The sequence below is a fragment of the Pollicipes pollicipes genome, unplaced genomic scaffold (genome assembly GCF_011947565.3).
Source record: "Pollicipes pollicipes isolate AB1234 unplaced genomic scaffold, Ppol_2.1 Scaffold_4295;HRSCAF=5057_pilon_pilon_pilon, whole genome shotgun sequence".
NCBI classification, from domain to species: domain Eukaryota; kingdom Metazoa; phylum Arthropoda; class Thecostraca; order Pollicipedomorpha; family Pollicipedidae; genus Pollicipes; species Pollicipes pollicipes.
Genome location: NW_023596461.1, coordinates 24,580,818 through 24,604,260, shown reverse-complemented (window position 1 = coordinate 24,604,260; position 23,443 = coordinate 24,580,818). Strand labels below are relative to the sequence as shown.

Below are 23,443 nucleotides of genomic sequence, written 5' to 3'. Positions count from 1 at the left end.
AAGATGCCTTAAACACGGCAGCTCTTCATCAATTACCACAAGCAAATATACATTCTGTACGTAGATGTCGTCGCATGATGAATATAGATGAAATTAAATGAAATATGATGAATTTGATAAATATCGTCCAAGGACGCTGCCGGCGAGAGTATGTCGAAAACTCAGCCCTAAGACATTTTGTGGGCTGTAACTTGCGAGACGATTCGGAATCGTTAAGTGTTCACCATGCACATTTAAGCCAAGACCCGGAGGAGCGCTTCCTTCAGCCACAATGGGTTTTGAGAGGAAATTGGTTCGACATTAGATTTTTGGAAAATTTTACATCATTTTCAGTACAAGGCAAACCGTGTTTTTTTGCATTTGCGAACAAAAACGATGGGCCAGTGAACTTTTAACCCCGGGATAGGTGTTTCGATTCGCTGTGAGTGTTATACGAGAAACTTATGTTTCGCAATACCTCCATTTCTATTGCACTCATTCTAGCTATACACTTAAACCACCCAGGTACGCATTTTCCCCGAATTTGCGCTATACAGCAGCTTTACTGGGAACATTTGGATTGTTTGGAACTATGGCTTTAACTCCTTGCGACAGCTGCAACATAAGTATTTGACCGGCAGGGGTGGGGATCTCCCTCTATTTCTACTGAGCGTGGAGATGAGGCGTTCATGTGCAGCGCCGCGTCTGACTAGCTTTTCGGCATCACGTTGACTTCTTGTGTAAAAACTTCAACCGTCGCAGGTCAGGTCACCAACCCAGATCGGGTCATGCAGTTCAACCACTAGAAAGTTGACCTCGTGTCGCTTTTGAGGGAGAGTATGTTGGTGTTGGGGATGATCTTAAACGATCGGGATTTGGTGTTGCGAACGAAAAGCTAAATTATCTAGGATGTCTTAAAATATTCATGACCGTTGACCCGAGGCAGGCCAATTTTTTATCCTATTAATGTCTCGGTTACTTCTATCGATTTGTCCTGCATTCGTACTTGTGTCTTGCTACGAGTACGGTCAATAACACATCCGGTAACACCATCATGAGAGAACTAAGCACAAAAACATGCTTGATCGTAGCTTAGGCCATGGCCGCTAAACACCCGGCGTCCAAGAAGTGGTTAAGGATACATAATGTATTGCTGCATGTGGAGAAAAATAATCACCAAATACGAACTCAGCATTAAAAATACACGTCTAGCCTATTGACTATTGTTTAAGCTATTACGACATATGGTGCCACAGCACTGATCCAACGTGAAAACAACTACGCACGCTCCCCTTGCATTGATGAAACCTCTCCGTCGATGCCTCATTTCCCTTGCGATGATGCGCAATTAATGATAACGTACAGCCGGCGCAGCCGTCAGTTGCCAAAACCTCTCCATGTTTGACTTGAGGCGCATGTGCAAGATCCGCCGTTCTCTTGAAGCACGGAGGGCAACAGCGATATGTGTATTGACACGAGAAATACGGCAAGGGCACCACTTGGTCACCACTCCTCTGCCAGTCACGACCCCCTGCCACCGCACTGGCAACACCGTTGATTATCAGCAGTACTGAGACGCAAATAAACACAAGCTTGCAGGCTGCAAAGCGTTCGACACATGTACACCACCCGGCCCTGTCTGTCCTTACACTGCCACGCGCGTCTGCTCTAGGTTTGAAAGAATAAGGCGACCACCATGCTTCTGCATGTACTGTCATGTGTTAGTGGTTATTTGAACAAAAAGCATTTCTTCCCACGAGAAATTTACATTGCCGACCCCTAATGCTCCGGCAATGACATCGAATGCGTATGATCGCACTCGCGGCGCACGACTCGAGGTATTTGCAATGGGCGCTGTAACATTACAGATTGCTGCGGAAGCTGTCACGTTACCGTTGGGTGACACGCCAATGGGGCATCAACGGAATATAATGAGCGCCTGCATCGGACAAGTGCGCTGTGCTTGCAGCTTCATAGCCTGGTAGTAACGCTATCGAGTGCGCAGAGTCGTACTTTTTAAGCGCCGTGATCATAAGTATTGTTCGCTTGCCACCGTATACTGGCCATAATGCTACAAGGCGGTCCGGTTGCGGTAGTGGCAATGGCTTTCAGCGTATGATTGAAACAAAGGTGGTCATGCTGGTGATTTGAATAAGATAGTTCTCCGGTTATGACATGGTATGCGCATGGTCGTACCCGCAGTGCGTGACTAAAGGTATCAAAGGGAGGGATTGCTTTTCATTTCGATGGTGTTTTGACATGAAGATATTGCAGATCTTAAAGATCTGGTAAAGACTGCTGGTGGCAGTCAGCGTATTATCAGTATCAGTATCAGTACATGGAACACCAAGCACATAGAAAGGTGCAGTAGGAAAAGACGCACAATAAAGGCGTACAATAGAACGGTACGAACAATGGTCAAAAAGCTAAAACAGTTCTATGAATGCACTGTAGGCCGGATCAGATCAGTGATCAGTAGTTAAGATCACTTCGAGTATGGCGGTCTCAAACGTGCTCAGTGTTTTGGCATCTCGTACGTACGATGGCAGGCGGTTCCAGGCAGCTGCGAAAACGCGAAATGCGAAAACGCCCTTTGTGTGGTGGCCAGACGGCGTCTGCGCAGGTGCAGACTACCTCTGTCTGGGGCGCGCGCCTCTCGGGCCGAAACAGCGGCGCGCGAGGCAAGAAGCGCAAACCTCGTGAAGCGCACCTACCTCCGTCAGCGCCCTGAACACTTCAGTCACGCCGCGGTGCACCACCGTGGCATCGATCATCGGTTATACCAGGCAGTTTACCGCCGGAGTTACATGGTGGTACTTTTTCGAGCCCCAATTACCCTAGCAGAAAAGTTGATTTTTCTTATGATTTTGTGTAGTTGAGTAGTTGACTCTCGGTCGCCCACCCCACACGCACAGGCAGTGCGTGTTATGGCGGAATAATTTAAGCCAGTGGGATAATCTTGAGAAGGTCTGAAGTAAAACGATGACGGAATCTGTGCAGAGAAACGAGGAAGACATTGAATTTTTTCACGTTGAAAATTAAACTCGAAGATCATTAGGTGCAGTTCAAAGCCCCGCCATTCGTAAGGCCTAAGCCCCTTTAATTTCTGGGCTAAACGCCCTTAAAGATGGAAGGCTTTTTCTGGGGGAGTATTTGAAGGTCACCTTGGCGTTCATGACGTCTAACGCGATTCAAATCCTGCCATTCTATCAGCCACGCGGTGATCGAGGCCAAGACAAATGTAATGACCAAGTCGTTCATATCTGGTGTTTGTGAGCACGATTTGAGATAAAATGACCATCAATTGGATCTCAATCAATGTTGTGCATGGTAAAATGACGTAATCAAGCAATGATTTATCGAGGAGCATATGTACATAACAGATAAATGGTGCTGTCTAGAGCAAGCTTGTTCACTTAAAAGTACACCAACAGGTATAATTGGGCTTGTTTCATCATATCTGATGCTTGCTTCGATATCTTCAACTGTGACACACTCCCTTTAAATGTTCGCCGTAACTTTGCAAACCGCGGCTGAGGCTGTCACATCAGCATTGAGCGACACGCTATCCGGGGCGGGAGGAGGGGGGGGGGGGGGGGGGCGGGGGGTCGACCGAATTAAGTCTAGGCGTAATCAACAAGTGTGCTGTACTCATGGCTGATAGACCTATGCCAGCGCTATCGTACGCACAAGGGCGCGCTCTTCGGGTGTTATTACAAATACTATTCTGGTCCGCCATACTCTAGGCACCGCGCGACGGGCAGACCACCGCAGTTACCAATGCATCATCAAGAGGTAACTATATCAAACAGGTCGCGTTGGCAGATGTGTAGGTTGTGTTCCTGTCCGCTAGTGCTTCCACGATGGCATCGTGTGTGCGTGGTCGCATCATCCGGGCAAGACTAAAAGTTTACTGTGAGCCGTAACTTTCTGACCCGCCAGCATTGAACAGGGAGCTGTCTCTGTTCCACCAAAATGGACATAGGGATTGGAAAAGTGTATTGTACTGGATGTTGATGGCCCTATACCAGCGCTATGGAATGCATACGGCTGCACTCATAGCGCTTAATAACCATGTTTTTCCGTGCCGTAGTACTCTGAGCGTCACACTAAGGCCAGGCTGGCCGCAGTTAACAATGCACTGTCAATGTGTGATTTGAACACAACAGGCCATGTTTTCCGAATGGCGATTTACTTTCTCAGAATGATGCCATTCTGTACCTGGTCTTACCCGCCGCACGCAACTGAATGTATATTAAATTTGGCGTCGTACTATTTCGAATTGGCTCTGCGGCTGGCGCTCCAGCACTAAATGTGACACTGTCCGGGTGTCCACCGAATAAAACGGATGCCTCGATCGCACGAGTGTGTTGTTCTTACAGCTGACAGCCTAACAGAGGCGATGTTGAATGCACTCAGTCGCAATCTTCGCATGCGAGCTGGTTTTTTTTCTTGCCGCTCTTTTCTGGTTATCACATTATCGGCGCACCGGCCGCAGTCAACAATGCTTTTCGTAAGAACGTCATGTACGATGGATAGTTTTCATTGCCGGCCAATAAAAGTCACAAAATGACATCGCACGCACATGGTCGCATCTGCCGTGCACAACTTAAAGTGTTTTGAATTGGGCGCCACAACTTCGCAAATCGCCGCTTCGGCCGACTCGCCAGCATTGAGTGAGACATTGTCGGGCGGTCAGCCAAATAAGTTGGACTCCCTTACCGGACATGTTCGTTGTAATGGCAGCCGAAAGCCCTGCACCAACGTCATGGAATGCACGTAGTTCCACTCTGCAGACGAATATAACTTTTTCACCGGCTGTCGCACTCCGCCTTTTGCGCTACGGGCTGGCCCGCACCAGCTAGCAGTGCACCTTCGAGGGGTGATCGAATAAAAGTGTGCACATCTTAGCACCCAAATCACACGAATAAAAACATGTTGGGCTGCACGCCGTAACAATGCGGACCTCCGCTGGTGCCGTTCCGTGACAAGAGCGGGACTTATCCCGGGAACCGAACCTCGCGGGTTCGACCGAATTGAACAATTTACGTATCGGAGAGGTGTTTTGTTCTAGTCGCTGAAATCCTTATTTCGGAAGCACACCGTCGCACTTGCACGTACAATTATAGGAATATTTCCCGAGTCGCCGTATTATGAAAGGGTCAGAGCCTTAACGGATGGTTTGAACCAAAAAAAGGTCGTGCCGTCCGATGCCGTCCAAGCGGCGATTTCCCTGTCCGGCCGATAGTGCTCCTGCAATGACTTCGCTTGCACATGGTTGCATCCGCCGTGCACAACTTAAGGTATTTTAATTTGGACGTTTCAACGTTGTAACTGGCTGTGGTAAGCGTCCCGCCATCACGGAGTGAGACACTGTCGACGGATCAATTAAATTCAACGGATGCCCAATTGAACAACTTTGTTATGCTCACAGCTGATAACCTGAAGGCAGCTCTATCGAATGCACGCGCTTGCACTGTTCTCGTGCAGTTGTAGGTACTTTCCCCGGGCCGCTGTGTTTTGACCACCATGCCACGGGCAGGCTGTCCGCAGTTACCAATGCACCGTCAAGGGCTGATTTAAATACAAAGGGCCATGTCGCCGCCCGAAGGACGGTTTACTTTGCCGCGGATGGTGGTCCCAGAATGGCACTGTTTGTACGTGATGGCACTCGTTGCACGCGGAAATTATTTTGCAATTTAACGCCGTAACTTGTCGAATCGCTGCTGTAGCCGCTGATGGAAGCTCTCTCCAATGCAAGCAGTTTCACTTTTTGCTAGAGATTATGCGTATTTTTTCGGGCCACTGGATGCTGGCCATCACGTTACGGGTGGGCCGGCCACAGTTAACAAAGCGCTGAGAGAAACTGCACCGCCAACGCGTTGTGAGGCCCCCTCCCTCATCCCAGAAAGTATACAATATGAGGCCCTTGCTTGCTAACGCAGATCGTTGCTGTTATTGTTGGCTGAATGCCGAGATCAGTTAGCACGATCATTTTTGCGCTTCATAAGTACCTCAAAAACATGCACGATCCCAAACTATGACGGGACTTTCTGCGGCGAACTGGCACTAAAAAAACAAACACTAGAAAGACCTGGCTTCAAAGATGCAGCAGTATCTGACAAAACAGCACAGGCGGTGTCCGACAGATGACCAGCTGTCCCACTCCTAGCGTCACCTAGGCAGCTGGATTTATCCTAAGGTTCACTAACTCGTCAAGAGATGTCACATGAAGCTGCTACTTTTTGTTCCTAGATGGCAGCAGGTGGTGTCGCTTACCGCAGTGTTTACGGCACGTCTGCGCGGGGCCGGCAAACGACTGGGACCAGTGTCCCGGGGGCTGCGGGTCGGAAGGGACGGTGCGTGCTAGCGAGAGGCCGATCCTTTGGAAAAGCAAGCTTCCTGCAGCGTGGATGGCTGGATAAGAAGCGAAGTGAATATTTGGACGGTACCGGCGAGGAACGTCAAGGTAAGCGCCTTACAACATGAAGACTGGTGCTGGAGTACTGCTAGTTAGTGTCGGCACACCATAAGCTTTTTGTGAAATTTGCCTCGTCGTTTAGCGTACTTAGCAAGCTATTGGATCTTACTCACTTTAGAGTCATGCGTAACCTGAGAGTTAGGAAGATACCATTTCCGTAATGCCTACAATTTAAAAAAAGATCGACGCTGCACTGGTAACGACCAGAATGCAGAAAAACCGGCCTAACGTTCCTAGTTGGAGCGCTATATGTACTGTACGCGTATATCTGCCGTCTTGCAATGCATTCAACGCACCCTTACATCGCCCAGTACCGGTAAAGTGCCGATGTAAGGTCATCCGGAACATCAATTCAAAACCTGCTGCATCACCGGTGCTACTTCAGTTCCGGTCACAGGCACTACGGTACCGACGTCATGCACCTTCGGAATGCGCCTACACGCCCGCATCATAGTGTTAATGACTGGGGAGTGAATATGACATCAGTGACATGCTCGTGCCCAAGTTGCAACGGGATTATCTACACGTGATTAGCATGTCGGGAGTCACGTCAATCCAGTTGAAAAAGATGCCCTGAAAACTGTCTGCAGCTCACTTCCCATTTCTTTGAATGCTCTTGTTTGAACACACGCAGTCCAGCGTCATCATCAGTGCAGTGGTACCCCGATTCCCGAAAACATCTCACTCCCACCTTCATCTCCCGTCCAAAATGCCCTCGTCACTCCGTACTCGATCACGCTGCTACGACCTCCAATCCAGCGGAATGCCGCGCTAGTGACTCGGTATCGTACGTGAAGCCCCGCGGTGCATACCTCATAATCCATGAGATGCATCTAACCGTCAAAGAAATAACTAATGTTCTGTAATAAGAACAGATATCATCAGCTGCATGCCGCTGATTAAAGACATCTGAAACAGGCTAGAAATGAGCAACGAGCTGTCAGCCTCAAGCCATCTACTGGCTGTAGATGACTCGCAAATGCTGGAGACCCGTAGGTGGCTTGAGACTAAAGGTTGGTTTGTTTTGGGCTTGTTTCAGGTGTCTGCAATGTAATCATTGTCGTGTAGTTGATCATCTTTGTTCTTACTGCAGTCTTTACAAGCATGCCAGACACCGCACACACAATAGAACAAATGTTTTGTTTTGGCAAAAAAGCTTCACGATTTTGTTGGCAGATTTAGCGACGTTACATGCTTAAATCCCATGCCTTGCGATACAAGAATTTCACATGGAATTATCTGCATCGCACGTTGACATTGCAGCTGGTATGGTTACTGAGTGTCTGACGTATTCCTGAGACAAACCACCAAGTCATGTGCGTCCATATGCTGACCCTATGCATATCCACAGCAAGCTAAATGCCAACTCGGGAGAAAAGGCACATCTTAAGCACGGAGTTCGTAGTGCGAAAGGACGTTGAATATGATGTAGAAACAAGCTACTAATGGGAAGATACAATATCTAGATCGATGACCTGCCTGTACCCCGTGCGCTGTTCTCTTGATGACACCACAATGGGCACTTTTCATCCGGAACCCAAGCTTTTATGCTTGCGATTTTTGTCTTCCCCTTACTTCCTTTCCCTACCCTCCTTGTTTTTGTCTGAATTACCACTTCTCGTCAAGACTACCTCCATCATAATCCGAACATACAGCTGAAACTACTGTTTTGTCTGAGCACCGCTTGCGACTTAATGTGTACTCTCCGTATGCCGCACAAGTGCTCAGTCCTGCTGCCGAGGGAACGAGAGATCCCTTTTCTCCGTCCGCTGGTGTTTGGGGCTGGTGGGTTGCAGAGGCCGCGGGTTCAGCTTGGTCAGCGTGCGGTACGCCCCACGGCCTTTGCTGCAGTCGGAGCTGGCTCACTGGTGCCTGATTCCTGCTTGCTGTAAATAGGCAGGCAGTATTCTAAGCCCAGTCATTACAGCGGTGAACAATGTTATTCGTGCGTATGGCAGCACATATGTGTGTGTCGAATGCACGAAATAAAAAAGTCTGAAATAAGGATCTAGCCAAATGTGCCGCGGTGTAAGCGCCGGCACAGACTCCACGGCGCCGTCGCAGCGTGGAGAAACCGAACGTTACATATCAGTGTTATGTCAGATCTCGTAATATTCCCCTGCGTGTGCTGTCAACATCATCGCGCCGCTCACCACTTCTGCTCACACCTCGTCAGCCGCCAGATGGTACCCAACGCCCGGAATCGCCCGGGAGCTTTCTCTACGTGACTCGGAGAGGGCCTGTCGGACCCAATTCACCCGCCCAGCCGAGAGCTGCCTAACCCAGCGATCGGTTCGTCTGCCAGTGCTACGACCCGACGGGGCGTTGAACTCCTTGACGGCGGCCGCTGCCTTCCGTTCGGTCGTTAAAGTCTCGCGGAGGCCGGCCCGTCTGGCGCCGTTTGAATCAATCGGGCAGGGGCCGGCGGATTTGGTTGGCTGCCTCGACCGGTCCGTTATCGCAGGGAAACAGCCGCTCCCGTGATGGGTGATGCAGATCAGCTGCCTTCCGTGACGGGTACTGCAGGTCAGCTGCCTGCCGTGACGGGTGCTGCAGGTCAGCTGCCTGCCGTGATGGGTGCTGCAGGTCAGCTGCCTTCCGTGACGGGTGCTGCAGGTCAGCTGCCTTCCGTGGCGGATGCTGCAGGTCAGCTGCCTTCCGTGACGGGTGCTGCAGGTCAGCTGCCTGCCGTGACGGGTGCGGCAGTTCAGCTGCCTCCCGTGACGGGTGCTGCAGGTCAGCTGCCTTCCGTGACGGGTGCTGCAGGTCAGCTGCCTGCCGTGACGGGTGCTGCAAATCAGCTGCCTCTCGTGGTGGGTGCTGCAGTTCAACTGCCTTCCCTAACAGGTGCTGCAGCTCAGCAGCTGCAGGGTGGTAGAATGATTTCATGACATTCGGCGGGATTTTCTGCACTTTTGTCGCATTCTTAGGTTCTTAGGCGGGAAAAATCAATGCAAACTCACCCACGAAGACTTAAAGATTTGAACTGTTAAAGCATGCGTATGTCGTTGGTGTGACAGCTGTGGTAAGGAAAAAACATGCCACCAAAAGTTTGTGTTTCTCCTAAGAGAGATAAAATGATCTGTGACCGCAAGATGGCCTTCATCCTTTTGAACGTTCATAATATCCTGTTGCCAGTCATTACAGACCGCGTCGCATGCTCCAGCTGGCATTTAAGATGGAAAACACCCAGCTGTTTGGCGTTCAGGAACTGGCATGAGCCGAGAGCTGTTAATGCATACATTTACCGATACAATCTGGGCATTCATGCGCCTACGGACCACGCACACCTGCGGCAAAACAGCGGCGTCATTGTGCTGGAGCGACTCGAGAACACGGCCCTCTGTTTTGTCTCGCAAGTCGACAGGAGCACACAGTGCATAGCAGTTGATCTGCGAGGCCCCAGCCAGGGTCGGCGTGGGATGACGGGTCGTTGTCCACTGGCGGGCCGCGTCAGCGTTATCTGTGGACAGGCTGCCAGCAGGGCCATTGTGGGCTGGCTGAGGCCGGTCCTCGGTGTGAGGCGGCGCTTCAGGGCCCTTGTGGGCTGGCTGGGGCCGGTCCTCGGCATGAGGCGGTGCTTCAGGCTGATGCATAATTCACACGTGTGTGGCGATACACGGCGGCCGCTGCGGCCCTGGGCCAATGCCTCTCGAGGTCTGCAGCCCGCCAGCCGAAATCCGGCCCTCTCTGACCCATGTGACCGTCAGAAGACAGCGCCGCTTGACACCTGCGAGTCATGGCCGAATTCCTCTAAATCGCTGTGTCTAGTGTAAGCCTCCAGATCAGAGGGGGGCGTGGCCCCCATGCCCTCTTCGGCTACGCCAAACAAACCAGGAGCGCGGTTGGGCTGGTCTGAGCTGTCGTGCCGCCTGCCCCGGCCCGGAAAGTGAACCTGCTCTTGTATTCAGGTGCCAGAGCTGGCAGAATACCCCTGTCTGGTCCACACGAGATCTTCTAATGAATGTCGCTCTGGTATGCGCGGCGTCAGTGTGAAAATCCAATCATTCGGCATCCGAGCCCAATGTTAAGCTCCCAAGTGAGCGCAGACTGGCATGACGAACGCGGTTAGTTTGGGCAGACCTCGTCAGTTAATTATCAGATTGTTGGTTCAACCTATTACCTTGTTCGTCGGCGGTGTCTGACTGGCCTCGTTTGTCGTCCAGTCGAAACATCTCTACAAACCTTTTCAATAATATTTATGTTGGGATTCATAGCCAAACCGTGGCCAACTGGTCTCTTAGATTTGTATGTTAAATGACAGGATTCATCAAGGTTTTCGTCAAACTCAAGCAAAACATAATTACGTAAGCTGCTCAGTGTATTAGCGAGGACAATTATTCACATAGATAAGACAGCAGTAATAGCCTTATTCCTCGGAGAAAAAACAGGAGAATGGAGATATAGATATAGCTGAGTTCGACCGCCGGCTATATATCTCTGTATCCATTCTCCTGGTTTTTCTCTGTGGAGTAAAGCTATTACTACTGTCTTATCAAACAAAGCGGAGCTGTAGTGCAGCCCGTGACACTCATGGGTGTCGCGCGTCGCCTGTAACTTGTCTTCGCATTTCTCTTGCCCAACCGACCAGGCGAGATCGCGTCTTTGTCACGAAGTAGTTCAGGGCCCACCTGAGCGTCGACGGCCGCTCCCATGCGTGGCGCCGACTTCGGCGGCGGCCTCGCGAGGACCCAGCCGAGGATGACGACATTAATCAGCGGGCCGGCGCCGCTTGCACCAAGACTACCCCGCCGACGGCCGAGCACGGCCCGCCGTTGGTATGCCCGAGCTGGGAGAACGAGCCTGGTCAGACGGAGCCGGATCAAAGGGGAGCCGGTCAGCATCGGTGAGGTCAGGGAGGGTCATATCAAGGCGGGATCGATCGCACTATGGTCTGCCCGCCCCGTTCTGAGTGGGCGGGCCGCCGGTTAGAGGCCTAGGTCGGAGCTGATCAGGCCACGCCGGGGCTCGCGCAGCCTTCTCAGCGGTCGCACCAGGCCCGCCGGCTTGTGTAATGTCTTCAGACACCTCAACGCCGGATGGCTGCGGTTATTAATGCGGCGGCCTCACGATAAACGGCGCAGGAATTTTCACCGATTGTCCGCCGAAACCGGGTCAGCATTGTTTTTGTGAGCTCCCCAAGGTCGTGCGGGATCGGGCGGCAGCTGGCGCTGAAGAAGCGCTCTGCTGGCCGACGTCTTCAGAAGATTAGCCATTGTATTGGTGCCGTTTTGCATAAGGCAGAATAATTTCCCGTGATAGTATGCACACGAAAGGCCTGGGCAATGACGCCATGAGGTGTCCGCTCGTCCCACGTCTGTACGTACACAGTGACCTGAAGATCACAGCCTGCTGCAGGCTTCTGAACCGATCGGGTTTCGACACATTCTAGGTTTTGACTTTGATGATTCATGCTACACCTTGATTTTAGAATCAGCGTTTTTCTGCGGGTCTTGTGAAGTAATGGATTCAGCGGAGCCGTATGTTCTTCCATGTTATTGTCATTCACCGCCATACCTTAAAACATGAGACGATATCCTGTCATGCTAATCTCATGCGTTTATCAGATAACTTTGACATGTAGAACGTGGCAGTGATGTTGAACATTCCGAAACGTCACTTCATGAAAACAGTCCACGCATAATAACACGCCTTGAGGACTGCCGGTAGGCTTAGGTTACTAAGCCTCAGCCTCATGTCTTCAGGCAGCCTGTCAGGCTTCTGAATATCGGGTTTTAACTCTGTCATCAGGCAGTCAGGGGTATGTGGTGGTCTTGGCCCGGAACTTGTCCTGTCCGGCAGCCGTGCGTTGGAGCTGCACCCGTCAGGCAGCTGTATGTTGGAGCTGCACCCGTCAGGCAGCTGTATGTTGGAGCTGCACCCGTCAGGCAGCTGTATGTTGGAGCTGCACCCGTCAGGCAGTCGTACGTCTGGTCGGAGCTGCGCCCGTCCAGCAGCCGTATGTCTGGTCGGAGCTGCACCTGTCCGGGAGCCGTGCGTTAGAGCTACGCTTGTCCAGCAGCCGTATGTCTGGTCGGAGCTGCGCCTGTCAGGCAGCCGTACGTCTGGTAGGAGCTGCTCCTGTCCGGCAGCCGTAAGTCTGGTCGGAGTTGCGCCCGTCCAGCAGCCGTATGTCTGGTCGGAGCTGCACCTGTCCGGGAGCCGTATGTCTGGTCGGAGCTGCGCCTGTCAGGCGGCCGTACGTCTGGTAGGAGCTGCTCCTGTCCGGTAGCTGTATGTCTGATCGGAGCTGCGCCTGTCAGGCAGCCGTACAGCTGGTCGGAGCTGCACCTGTCCGGCAACCGTATGTCTGGTCGGAGCTGTGCCCGTCCAGCAGCTGCGCGTCAGAGCTGTGCCCGTCCAGCAGCCGCACGTCAGAGCTGCGTCCGTCCAGCAGCCGTACGTCTGAGCTGCGCCTTCCGGCAGCCGTACGTCTGAGCTGCGCCTGTCCGGCAGCCGTATGTCTGAGCTGCGCCTGTCCGGCCGCCGTATGTCTGGTTGGAGCTGCGTCCGTCAGGCAGCCGGTCGTAAAAGCCGGGAGGTGGGGCCGTCGGAGGCGGGCTGGGGGCGTTTTACGGGGCGCCGGCGCTGCCGCCCTCTGCCGGCACCGAATTAGCATCAGTAAAGTCCCGCTCAACTCGCCGCAGTGCCCCGCCGCCCACTGTCAGACGGAGCACGTCCTGCTGGCGGGCGTGCCGCCGTGATCGGGCAGCAGCAGCAGCCGGCAGCGGCCGTCCAGGCACGGCCAGGCGTCGTCCTCCGCCCCTGCTCGTGGACTGCCATGCGGTCCTGCCAGGTGGGGACGTGCCATGCCGAGGACGACTGGGTGGACCGAGATGGATGGAGATTTTATGCAGAGCGTGGGTCGTCGGGTCAAGGTGCGGGTGTTTCAAATGACTGGGTGGGTAGTGATTAACTTAAAGGCGTTATAAGAATAGCATTTCATGCTACCATAAGCAGCATGACACCCATAACTCTCCATGACAAAAAGTCACCAATTGGTCGGGGTCCTTCGGAGGAGATCTTTACGACGTACTCAGCTGCTGAGGCTGTATCGCGTTAAGTGTCTTTGACAGTGGAAGCAAAACAACCACGTTGGCTCCGGTACACTTACATACCCATGAACTAGACACTAATGGCAACACCTTGGCTTATCTGCATTTTTTGTCATCACTAGCTTTTACTGGTGCCAGTCTTGTTTGCACTGAATTGGTGTGAGTGATTTCACACGCAGAAATAGATGAAGAAGTTCGGAGCTAGAGTTGTTTGGCTAGAGTTTGGAGCTGGTGCGGTGCGTATGCCCGATATATCCAGAGGACCGGCTGTGATTGCCGCGGTAGGGGCCCGACAGCCCACTGGTGGGCGAGTATTCAGCTTGGAAGGCGTCCATTGTGGCCACAGGCAGCCATCCATCTATACCCACTCATTCTCTGTCGGTCCCGCTGTGGTGGGGCCCATCAGATCGGGTCGGCCAGTTCAGCTGAAATGGGAGCAGCTGCTCAGCTGGCAGTGCCTCAGATCAGATCAGGGCGCCTCCGACCAGGTCAGAGTGTTTCAGATCGCATCAGCGTGCCGCAGGTCAGGTCAGGTCGGCTCCGGTTGCCGCCTCAGGCCGCTCCAGTGGTGAGCTGGGGCGGCCTGACGGTGCTGACCTGGGCGAGTGACTTCTCGGCCCGGCTCGTGCCAGTCCGCTGGTGAGCTGGGAGGGTCTGATGGTCCTGATCTGAATGGTAGTCTCTTGCCAGTTCGGTTAGTGCCAGCTCGCTGGTGAGCTGGGACGGTCTGACGGTCCTGATCTGAGGAGTGGTCTCTCACCAGTCCGGCTCGTGCCAGCTCGCTGCAGACCGAGCTGCCGACAGCTAAACAGCTCGACGGTGCAACAAACCTGACGTCACGGGCTCCTCGGAGTTCTAGAGAGGAGTTTGCAGTTGCCAAGAGCTGTTGGTGTTATTCGGAACTTGCGGTGTGTCGGCAAGGCACACCGCAAGTTCTGGAGGTAAAATATGGATAACGTATTAGAGACAGACATATACAGCGTTTCCATGCGGTTTGTGTATTTCTGTGCTATGGTTGTCCCACAGCCTTGAGAGTAAGCACGTCTGAGCGGGCCGTTTATCCTCAAGCCATGAACTCCCATAACTGCCGTGAGCGATTCTTATCGCGTCGCACAGCTGTCTCACATGTGCGGGCTGACCTAAAGAGGCACGGACGACCCACCGTTTGTGAAACCTTGCGCATGGAAATGATCATAGACCAGCCGTTAACAAGCCTGGAGACGTGTACCTAACACCAGGCAATGTTTCATATAATTGCGCTGCACGAAGGCCTAATTGCCATGTTCTTCCCTCAACAAGATGAGTGGATGAAAACTACGTGCTCAACTGCAGTCGTAGGTACCGATTGGGTGGAAGTCATTCATATCATACATGAAGATTTCGCACAGGAACCACCGAATGCCCAGTGTCATCCCGTCATAATGCATTCGCAATAAATTTCATCAGCAGGTAAAGGGGCAATGCAGCGCCCGTCCAAACTTTCCGCAGGCTCTGCGGCTGGCAAACACCTCTGAGTCTAAGTTCACGCATGCTGATAAGCCGAAAATATCGCCATCGTGCACATTTATCGCTCAGGGCAATTCTCACGGCACAGCTATCAGGATCTCAAACTGAAATCAGCACGAAGCCTAAGAATCGAGATTCCCAATCGATCATCAGCAGCCGCGCCACGTTAAGGCCGTCCAGACGAGCAGGTCCTTTCAGAAATGTTTCCCGCTGCGAACAGCTCAATGCCCGATCACGAACCAGACCGCAAGCAATCGACCACAAGCGAGGCAAGCGGCAGCCAGGGAGCATTCGCCACGCGCGCGTCTCTCCCTGACGGTGGAAAGTGCCGCCGTTGCCCAGCAGCCGGTCGTCTGCGGCCGGCGGCGCGCGCCGCGCTGGCGCGCCGCCAGCCGACGCTGCTCGGCAGGCGCCGGCGGGAGGTCCTGCTCGGCGGCCGACGGCGCGACCTATCGAGGTCAGCGGCCGGCCGATCCGGGCCAGCCGGCCATGTCGACTGCCGAGCGGGCGAGCGCGCGCGCCGGCCCAGCTGGCCGCCGGCCGGCGCTGGCCGCCGAGCCCGCCGCCGACCGAGCTCGACTCCTGTTGGCAGGGACGGGCTCCTGAGGTCGTAACGGCGGGGATGAACGCTGGCGAAAGGTCACAGTGGTGCTGTGGAGGCCACGAAGACCACTGTGTCGTTCTGAGCCACTCTGAGGGAAGTGGCGTCGTGTGGGGCATCAGCACGGAGCCATGACGCTGGCGCGGCCGGCAGCACCTCTTGGATGACGCCTGGAGTCGATGAGTGCAACTGCGGTGCTGCAGCCACGGCCCAGCGCGGCGGCTCCCGCACCGGATTTTACGCCCTGTGACTTCAAATACCGCGAACAAACGGTGGCAGCGTGGCTCGGCTTTGCGGCGAGCGCCGGTCGCCTCGGAGTCAGGCGACAAGAGTGTTGTCACCGGACCAGCGAATGGGCGCTGACAGCCGGACCGAGCACGATCCCGCACTGTCATCGTCTGGAGCCCGCCGCTCACGCTCTACTTCTCCACCCCTCTGCCCCTCTCTCGCTCCTTCCCCCACCCTCTCTTCTCTTCCTCCTCCTTACTCTCTACGCTCCTCTCTCCCTCGTCCTCGCTCTTTCCCTCCCCATCCACCGCGTTCTCCTCATTTATGCAAGAAACCGTGCAGATAACATCTGTTGCGCGTTTAGTGAAAGGAGCATGGCGAAGACCATCACGTGGCCGTTACCCTAATTCAGCGCCGAAGTCTTTGTACAGCTGGGCTGCAATTATGAAGGAACGAACTACTCTCGCGTAAAGTAGAAACTGTGCCCCGCGATTCCTATTGGGGCCGTGATCACCTCGTCAAGGCCCCAAAGCCTGGCGCGCATTCCTTCGCGGCTTCCTGCTCATTGAGCGACAGCCATTAAGCGGCGCTAATGGTGATTGGGACACTCCATCATGGTCGGGCCGAAGCGTCCGGCGCCGGCCTCTCACGCGACGTTTTCAGGCCGCCGGGGAGCGCGTCCGTGCCGGCCGGACGCCGCCAGCAGCGTGTGTGGAGATCCCAGGCAGGGTGGGCCCGGGCCGGGCCGTCGTCACCTGTCCCGCCGGCCACTGTCGCCGGCAGCACGTGTGGAGATCCCGGGCAGGGTGGGCCTCGGTCCGGGCCGTCGTCACCCGTACCGCCGGCCACAGTCGCCGGCAGCACGCGTGGCGATCCCGGGCAGGGTGGGCCTCGGTCCGGGCCGTCGTCACCTGTACCGCCGGCCACTGTCGCCGGCAGCACGTGTGGAGATCCCGGGCAGGGTGGGCCTCGGTCCGGGCCGTCGTCACCCGTACCGCCGGCCACAGTCGCCGGCATGCCCCGCGCACTTACCGGAACGACCAACGTGTCAGACAGCGTGTCAGATAGCGTGTTTTCAGGAATGGCTCTTTGCCGGCTACGGGCGTACGAGAGTCTATTACCCAGTTAGCCGCATCGGCTATGTCTGTTGCTATTGCCTGCCAATCACCTTAGGATGCAATAATGCGAGCACTTTCAGCAATGTTTGCGTTTCCGTTCTGGTAATCTAAAGATGAGATAAATGTTGTTGTTAGGATCATAGAATGTTAAAGCAACTGTAAAAGGAACGTTTACGGCGTTGTTCCTCAAGGCAATGCAGCTAGCATTCTTCAGATCCCCAAACCGCGTCCCATCACGCCACGTGCTCCTGAACGACCCTCGCTTCTCGTCAGCAGTATGCAGTCGGTTACGTGTCCCATTTGTCCACGCATGCCTTGTGCGATAGCTGTCTCGCTTTCGCAAGGACGCATGCATTTCGATTATCGGCTTTGTCTCAGATCACACTTTGTGACCACAACTAGCTCACGTGGGAGTTTGTATGCATTATTACAGACACCCATAGATCATGGTACGCCAGTAACACATTCACGGAGGTGACGCACGTAGGTGCACACTTTCTTCCCACGCAGCAGCTTGCGTTATCGAAGGGAACCGATCGGCGGTGTCAAGTGTGAGGTGTTAAGCGCTTTCACACCTTCACAAATAGAATCGTAAATTCCCAGCGGCTGCTGTGGAGGCGGGCACGCGGCGACGACTTGGCTCACAGCTGTGGTCGTGACAGCGTTGGGCAACAGTCAATCCCGGGCGCGCCCCTCACGGTGCGGCGGGACCGGGGCGGGCAGCTCGCTCACGACTCCGGGGGGGGGGGGGGGATAGCCGGGCATGCTACATCCAGACGGCGAGCCCAGAAACGAGCGCCGCCACCTAGCCCATTCATCCCGCTCACGCGGCGCCCTGCGCCGGCGCGGCGCTGGCCCACGCGGTGAATGAATGGGATGGCCCTCGCTCCGAGGTGGTCCTGTTTACCGTCTCGTCCCACCTCGTCCCCTCCGCCGCCCGCTCGCGTATGTTCGGAATGCGGCGCTCGTCCGCCGCGAGCCGACACCCAGGAAAGGGGGCCGGCGGGCGGGGCAAGCGACATGAGCCTTTCGTGGCACGGCGACCGCCGCGAGGGAGAAGTGGCGGCCGGCGCCGCGACCGCGCTGTCCGGCAGCGTCTCGCTTGCTGGCGCCAAGCGGTCACCGCGCTGAGGAAATCCAAAACAATGGGGACGCGCGAGACACTTTCGTCCGGCGCGGGCCGACTCCAGCGGCGAAGCGGAAGCGGTCGGACACGACATCGCAGGCGCGCGGGGCGTAATTGGCTCTGGAAAGTCGCGCCAACCGGCGGCAATGCGGCGGCGCACGCTCGCCGCCATCTGCCGCCGAGGAGCCGGGGAGGCCGGGTCACGACGGCCGGAAAGGAGGTGCGTTTCTCTGAAGTCGCGCTCAGCGGGCTGCCCGTGCCCTCCGTCCGTCACCGGCGACCGAAAACCGGGCGGGACCGGAGAGAGCAGACCGGGGGAGATGGAATAGAGAGAGAAAGAGATCTGATTTTGATCCCATGTGACCCCACGCTCCCTGAGGTCTTTTCGAAATCGACGTGGGTGCCGATCGAAGCAAAACTCAATCGTAGAACGCCAGCCGCTTGATCGGACTGGCATGCCTTGGAGACGCACTGCCGGCTGTGTTCAGGTTTCCCAACTTTTGTTGGTGGGAAACATGTCGACACTAATGACGAGGACAATTACACGCATCGCGAACTAATTGAAGGGTGATACCAAAACCCGGACTTCTCGAACATCTAACACCATGTTGCGCTACAGCACGACTGAAGCACCTATCGGTGACACCAAATCTGATGTTACACCCCATTTGACAAAAGTGAGTGTCATCAGAGACACCGTTATACTTCATTCGGGACATATACTAAAAACCGGACAAAATAATGCATCGCACCGGCCATTTACAGGTGCAACCAGAGCCGATATGACACTCCTATTTTGCACGGGCACCGCTAGAGCCAGCGTCACGTCGCCATTTGCGTGTCTCACCAGTGTCATTGTTTCGCTGCTATTGGCGTAAGTAGGCGCCCCGGATCCAGAGTTGCACCCCTTGTGACGGTAACAGTCCTGACCGAGTCGTCGCTGCAACTCCGCTGCGATCGGCCCATGTGATCAGATTTGATGTCCGATTTGACGCCCTCAGGAGTGGACTGCCGCGACGCCAGCAGGCGTCAACTACCCCGCCTGACACCAGCAGGCGTCAGCGGACACGCCATAACTCCCCTGTGCGGCGGCCGGCAGGTGTGACCGGCGCCGATGTGACGCCCGCCTGACGCCACCGGACGCCATGCAGCCGGTCGAGTTGTACGGGTGGGTGGCGGCCGCCGCCGCCGCCCCTCTCCAGGTCACGCTGGCCGTCGGCGTGCTGACCCTGCTGCACGCCTGCCGCGGTCGCTGGCGCACCGTCGACCTCTTCCTCGTGGCCGTGCTGGCGCAGCAGCTGCTGGCCGCCGTTCTGGCGCTGGGCTTCGCGCTGCTGCGGCTGATGCGGCCGGACGCGGCTGCCGCCTGCGCCGCCTTCGCGTGGGCCTGGACGGCGCTGCGTACTCTGCAGGCATCCACGGTGGCGTCCATGGCCGCCGACCGCGTGCTGACCGCCCAGTGGCCCTACAAGTACCGCTACTTCGGTGCGCCGCAACCAGATCCGCTACCACATCGGCGTGCTGGCCACGGTGGCCGTGCTGGTGGGGACGGCGGCGCTGTTTTCGGCCGGGCAGAACGCCGCCGACCAGCCGGCCGCCTGCACCTTCCTGCCCTACCGCATCAGCGGCAAGTTCGCCGTCTTCCTGCTGGCGCTGCATGTGCTGCTGGCGCTGGTGGCGGCCGGCGCTGTACTGGCCGTGCAGACGCTGCTCTGTCTGAGGCCGCGGCTGCGGCACGCGCACTCCGACCTGAACCCGCTCAACCACAACCGCCTCGGACACGTCGACGTCGTCCGGCTCGGCGGGCGCGGCGCCCCGATACGGCGCGGCCGGCGCCGGCACCGGCGTCGCCACCCTGCCGCAACCCGGTCAACCGGCGCCGGCGCCGCGCCGCCCGCCGCCTCAGCGACTTCCGCTGGCCGACAGTGGCGCTGGTCACCGTGCTCTGCTACGCGCTGAACCACCTGCCCTACCTGGTGAGTACGACGGCGACGCCATACGGTCCGAACGGCGAATCGGAGGGGCGCGCGTAGCTCGGGCGCCTACTTCGACCTGTCGGGAAACTGTTAGGCGGCTCAAGTTTTCTCGTGAATGCGTGTGAATGCACCACGCACGTGCATCGCGTATGTTACGTCTATGCATGTTAATTCATCTCTGGTGGAAATGAATGAAGCGAATTAGCTTTCTGTGCAGATAACGCAATGCTACGAAGTATATAAGTATTTGGTTAGATTTGTGACGGTTAAAGTAAGTTAGTTACTAGCTTGGAATCGGAGTGCAGCAGCATCCCCGGGTTAAAGTTCGTGCTCCAGGAAGGAGCCTCTCAAAAAACTGTTCTGTCAGTGCTTCGAAGCTCGTGTTCCGGGCATAAATCATCAGGATTAACTGTAGTCAGGTTTTCCCATCGCCTATAGCATATGAGCCTGCCTCAATCATAATCTCTGAGGAGCCTGGCTCATGCGTCGAACCGATGCATCGTGGTCTTAAATAGAGCATGGATGAAGCTGGTGGCATCATTAAGCGCCATTACGTGAATGACAGGAAGGCGGGCATCAGCCGGGCGGTTGATCGGTTTTCAAGCGCGGGCTCGCTGCGTATCGACTGGCGACAGTTACCCGGCAGGTCATTAGCGACGCGAGAGCGCCGTCCGTGCTGAGCCGGGCGGAGTGGGCCGGCCCTGCTGCGCCAAATGACGGGCAGCGCCGCTCGCTACAGCTGCCGTCCAACAGACACGGCACTGTCATTGCCGCGGGCAGAGCGACTGGCAGCGAGAGCGGGCGGAGAGAGGGGCGGCGCCGCCGGGTGCCGGCAGCGCGCAGATGTCGCTGATTTTACCGTTATGCCAACACGGCCGTCATCGCTGGGCGGCGGCCACCCACACGACAGAGTACAAGAGCATCGGGAGTAAACGAGAGGGAGAGAGAGAGAGAGAGAGAGAGAGAGGAGAGAGAGAGAGAGAGAGAGAGAGAGAGGGAGAGAGAGAGAGAGAGAGAGAGAGAGAGAGATAGAGAGAGAGAGAGAGAGAGAGAGAGAGAGAGAGAGAGAGAGAGAGAGAGAGAGAGAGAGAGAGAGAGAGGAGAGAGAGAGAGAGAGAGAGAAGAGAAAGGAGAGGGACGTACAAAGACAAGGTAGCCATTCACGGACGGTAAGAGAGACTGTCGGAGACAGGTGAGGGGAGTGGAAAACGGCAATAATGAATCATTGTGTTCTTAGCCCTATGCTTCCTTGATCGCTAAGGCAAAAGGGGTAGGATGATGGCCCAAAGCTTAGGGTTTATTGTAGCAGCTCAATCCCAAGCTTTTACAAATAAAGCCAGTTTGTTTGGGAAGCTGATTTGTACCACCCCCATCATCTCCTGCCCTCTCTCCGTAGCTGCTCTTCCCTTCCGTATAGTAGTTCCCAACGCTCCGGAACAAAGCACACGACCGCGGCCATCATTCCGAAGATCCAAGCCGTGGAAAATTCGTGCGAACTTGTCTCTGAGTGACGAGTTGTTTCAATGTTCGACGTAAAAGGGATGGCAACCGTTCCCATGCAAGCATTGTTTTTGGATTCTTTCGGGAGAACATTTTTCCTAATTCGCATTAACCTATACCTGCTGTTAAAACGTAAGCGGCCAAGTCACAATGCCAAGACCAGGGGCTTAGAGATGAGTACATGGGTGACACTTTGAGCGAGTGCTTTCAACACCGTTTCTGTTTGGGCTTTTGAGTGTACAATGTGCGCGAAGTCAACAGTCTTTTGGCGGATTACGCAGTGTAAACGCTGAATATGCATGGCACGCTTCATGCTCCAGTGCTAACTCCATCGTTATCTGCTGGTTGCTGTTCGTGGTATATGTGGTGAAGAGACTGGATTGCAACCATGCACGTGCATCAACGGCGCTTCTAATGTTATCGAACAGGAGAAGGAATAATGGGGTCCGTGTGATGCGTTTTTCATAGCCAGCAGTCTGGAAATGGTCAGCTTGAAAGTTCTTTTAAAGTAGCTTCGCTTCCAAAGGCCCCTAACGCAGTTTGGAATCAACGCCAAACGTTTCGCTCCAACAAACGATATCGTGGCATTGAAAACCACCCAAATGGAAACACAACCCGTTTCTCAGCTTGCAGGAGTGTTGTCAATCGAAAATGAGAGATGGTGACGTCGAATTCGCCTATTGGTAGTTCGGATGTATTTCTCCTCAACATGCCGTGCGGCTCGTGGTTTGCGGCATAGTTGGAGTCAAATTGTTGGCGTTGTGGGGTGGGATCCGTCGTGTAAATCCGCATCAAATATGCCACTTGGAACTTTTGATCCAAACTTCGAGCATCATGCAACAAACCACTCGCAGTTATAGACTTTCACCATGGTATTTCGAACGTCTGCCAAGCTTCAGCAAAAAAACCTTCTACAGACCCCTGACCGACCCGTCTCGCAACGCCCCGTTCAGCACCGTCTCTGACGGAACATGAGGTTTCAGTTCAACAACGACTTCGTTTGCCCTCCGCTCTTGCTTTCCGACGTGGTCCGACGCTATCATCTCTCCTCAGCGTGACACAAATCACGAACAAATCGCTTCAGCACCGCACAGTTCACCGCACGCCTCCGACCATTGCCCAGTGTGAGTTCCCGCCCATCATAATCGCACCGGTGCGGCGGCCTCGTCTGACCGGCCGGCATCCGGATCGGGGCGCCGTCGCTCCGGTCCGTCGCTCGGTAACCGGGCGCTGCGCGGCGCCTGCGCTGCTTGCCCCGCGTGCGTCCGTCCGCCGACTGCATGCAAATGGCTGCTGAAGGTCAGATGAACTGCGCGCCGACTCGCGCAGCGGCGCGCGTGTCTGCGGCGCCCCGGCCTCTCGTGTTACGGCCGCGCTGAGAGATAAGGGCCTCTGTCCCGGTGTCACGTCTGACGCCGTCTGCGATCGCGGACGGCAGACGTCCTACCCGCTATCTGACGGCGACGTGGGTCACCAGCAGCGGATAGCCTCTCCAGTGATCACGAGCGGCAGAGCGGGGTTGCTGTCGACCGCTGCCGTGATTGCAATCATGAACCTCGGTGTCGCCGTTTGTGTTCGGCCACGGCAGCAGCCGCGAATGGCTTCCGGTCCAGCGCGGCGGTGAGTGAGGCGGGCCTCCGCCTGAAGCAAGCACGTAGCCAAGGGGAGGGGCAGGAAGGCTGGTCCTCGCCCTTCGTGCCAAGGTGAGAGGCAGGTCACACCGCAAAGCCTCAGTAGTTGAGTGTGACGTAAAACTCTAATGACACAAGGTGGTGTTCGTGCTCCCCTTTGAGCTGCTGCGGAAAGGCGTGGCCCTTTGACAAACGAAGGAAATCGTAGTGATTCTCACAAACTTCCGTTACCGTAGTCATGA

General features: G+C 55.2%; 1 protein-coding gene across 1 annotated transcript; it reads left to right on the top strand.

The window, feature by feature from the left end:
- Positions 1-6,317: 6,317 nt before the first annotated feature.
- LOC119097335 (uncharacterized) lies at positions 6,318-20,127 on the top strand. The gene is made up of 3 exons (XM_037220382.1): positions 6,318-6,448; positions 19,194-19,579; positions 20,021-20,127. Exons 2-3 carry the CDS (start codon positions 19,240-19,242, stop codon positions 20,125-20,127), a joined length of 447 nt encoding a protein of 148 aa, XP_037076277.1. The 5' UTR covers positions 6,318-6,448; positions 19,194-19,239.
- Positions 20,128-23,443: the final 3,316 nt, after the last annotated feature.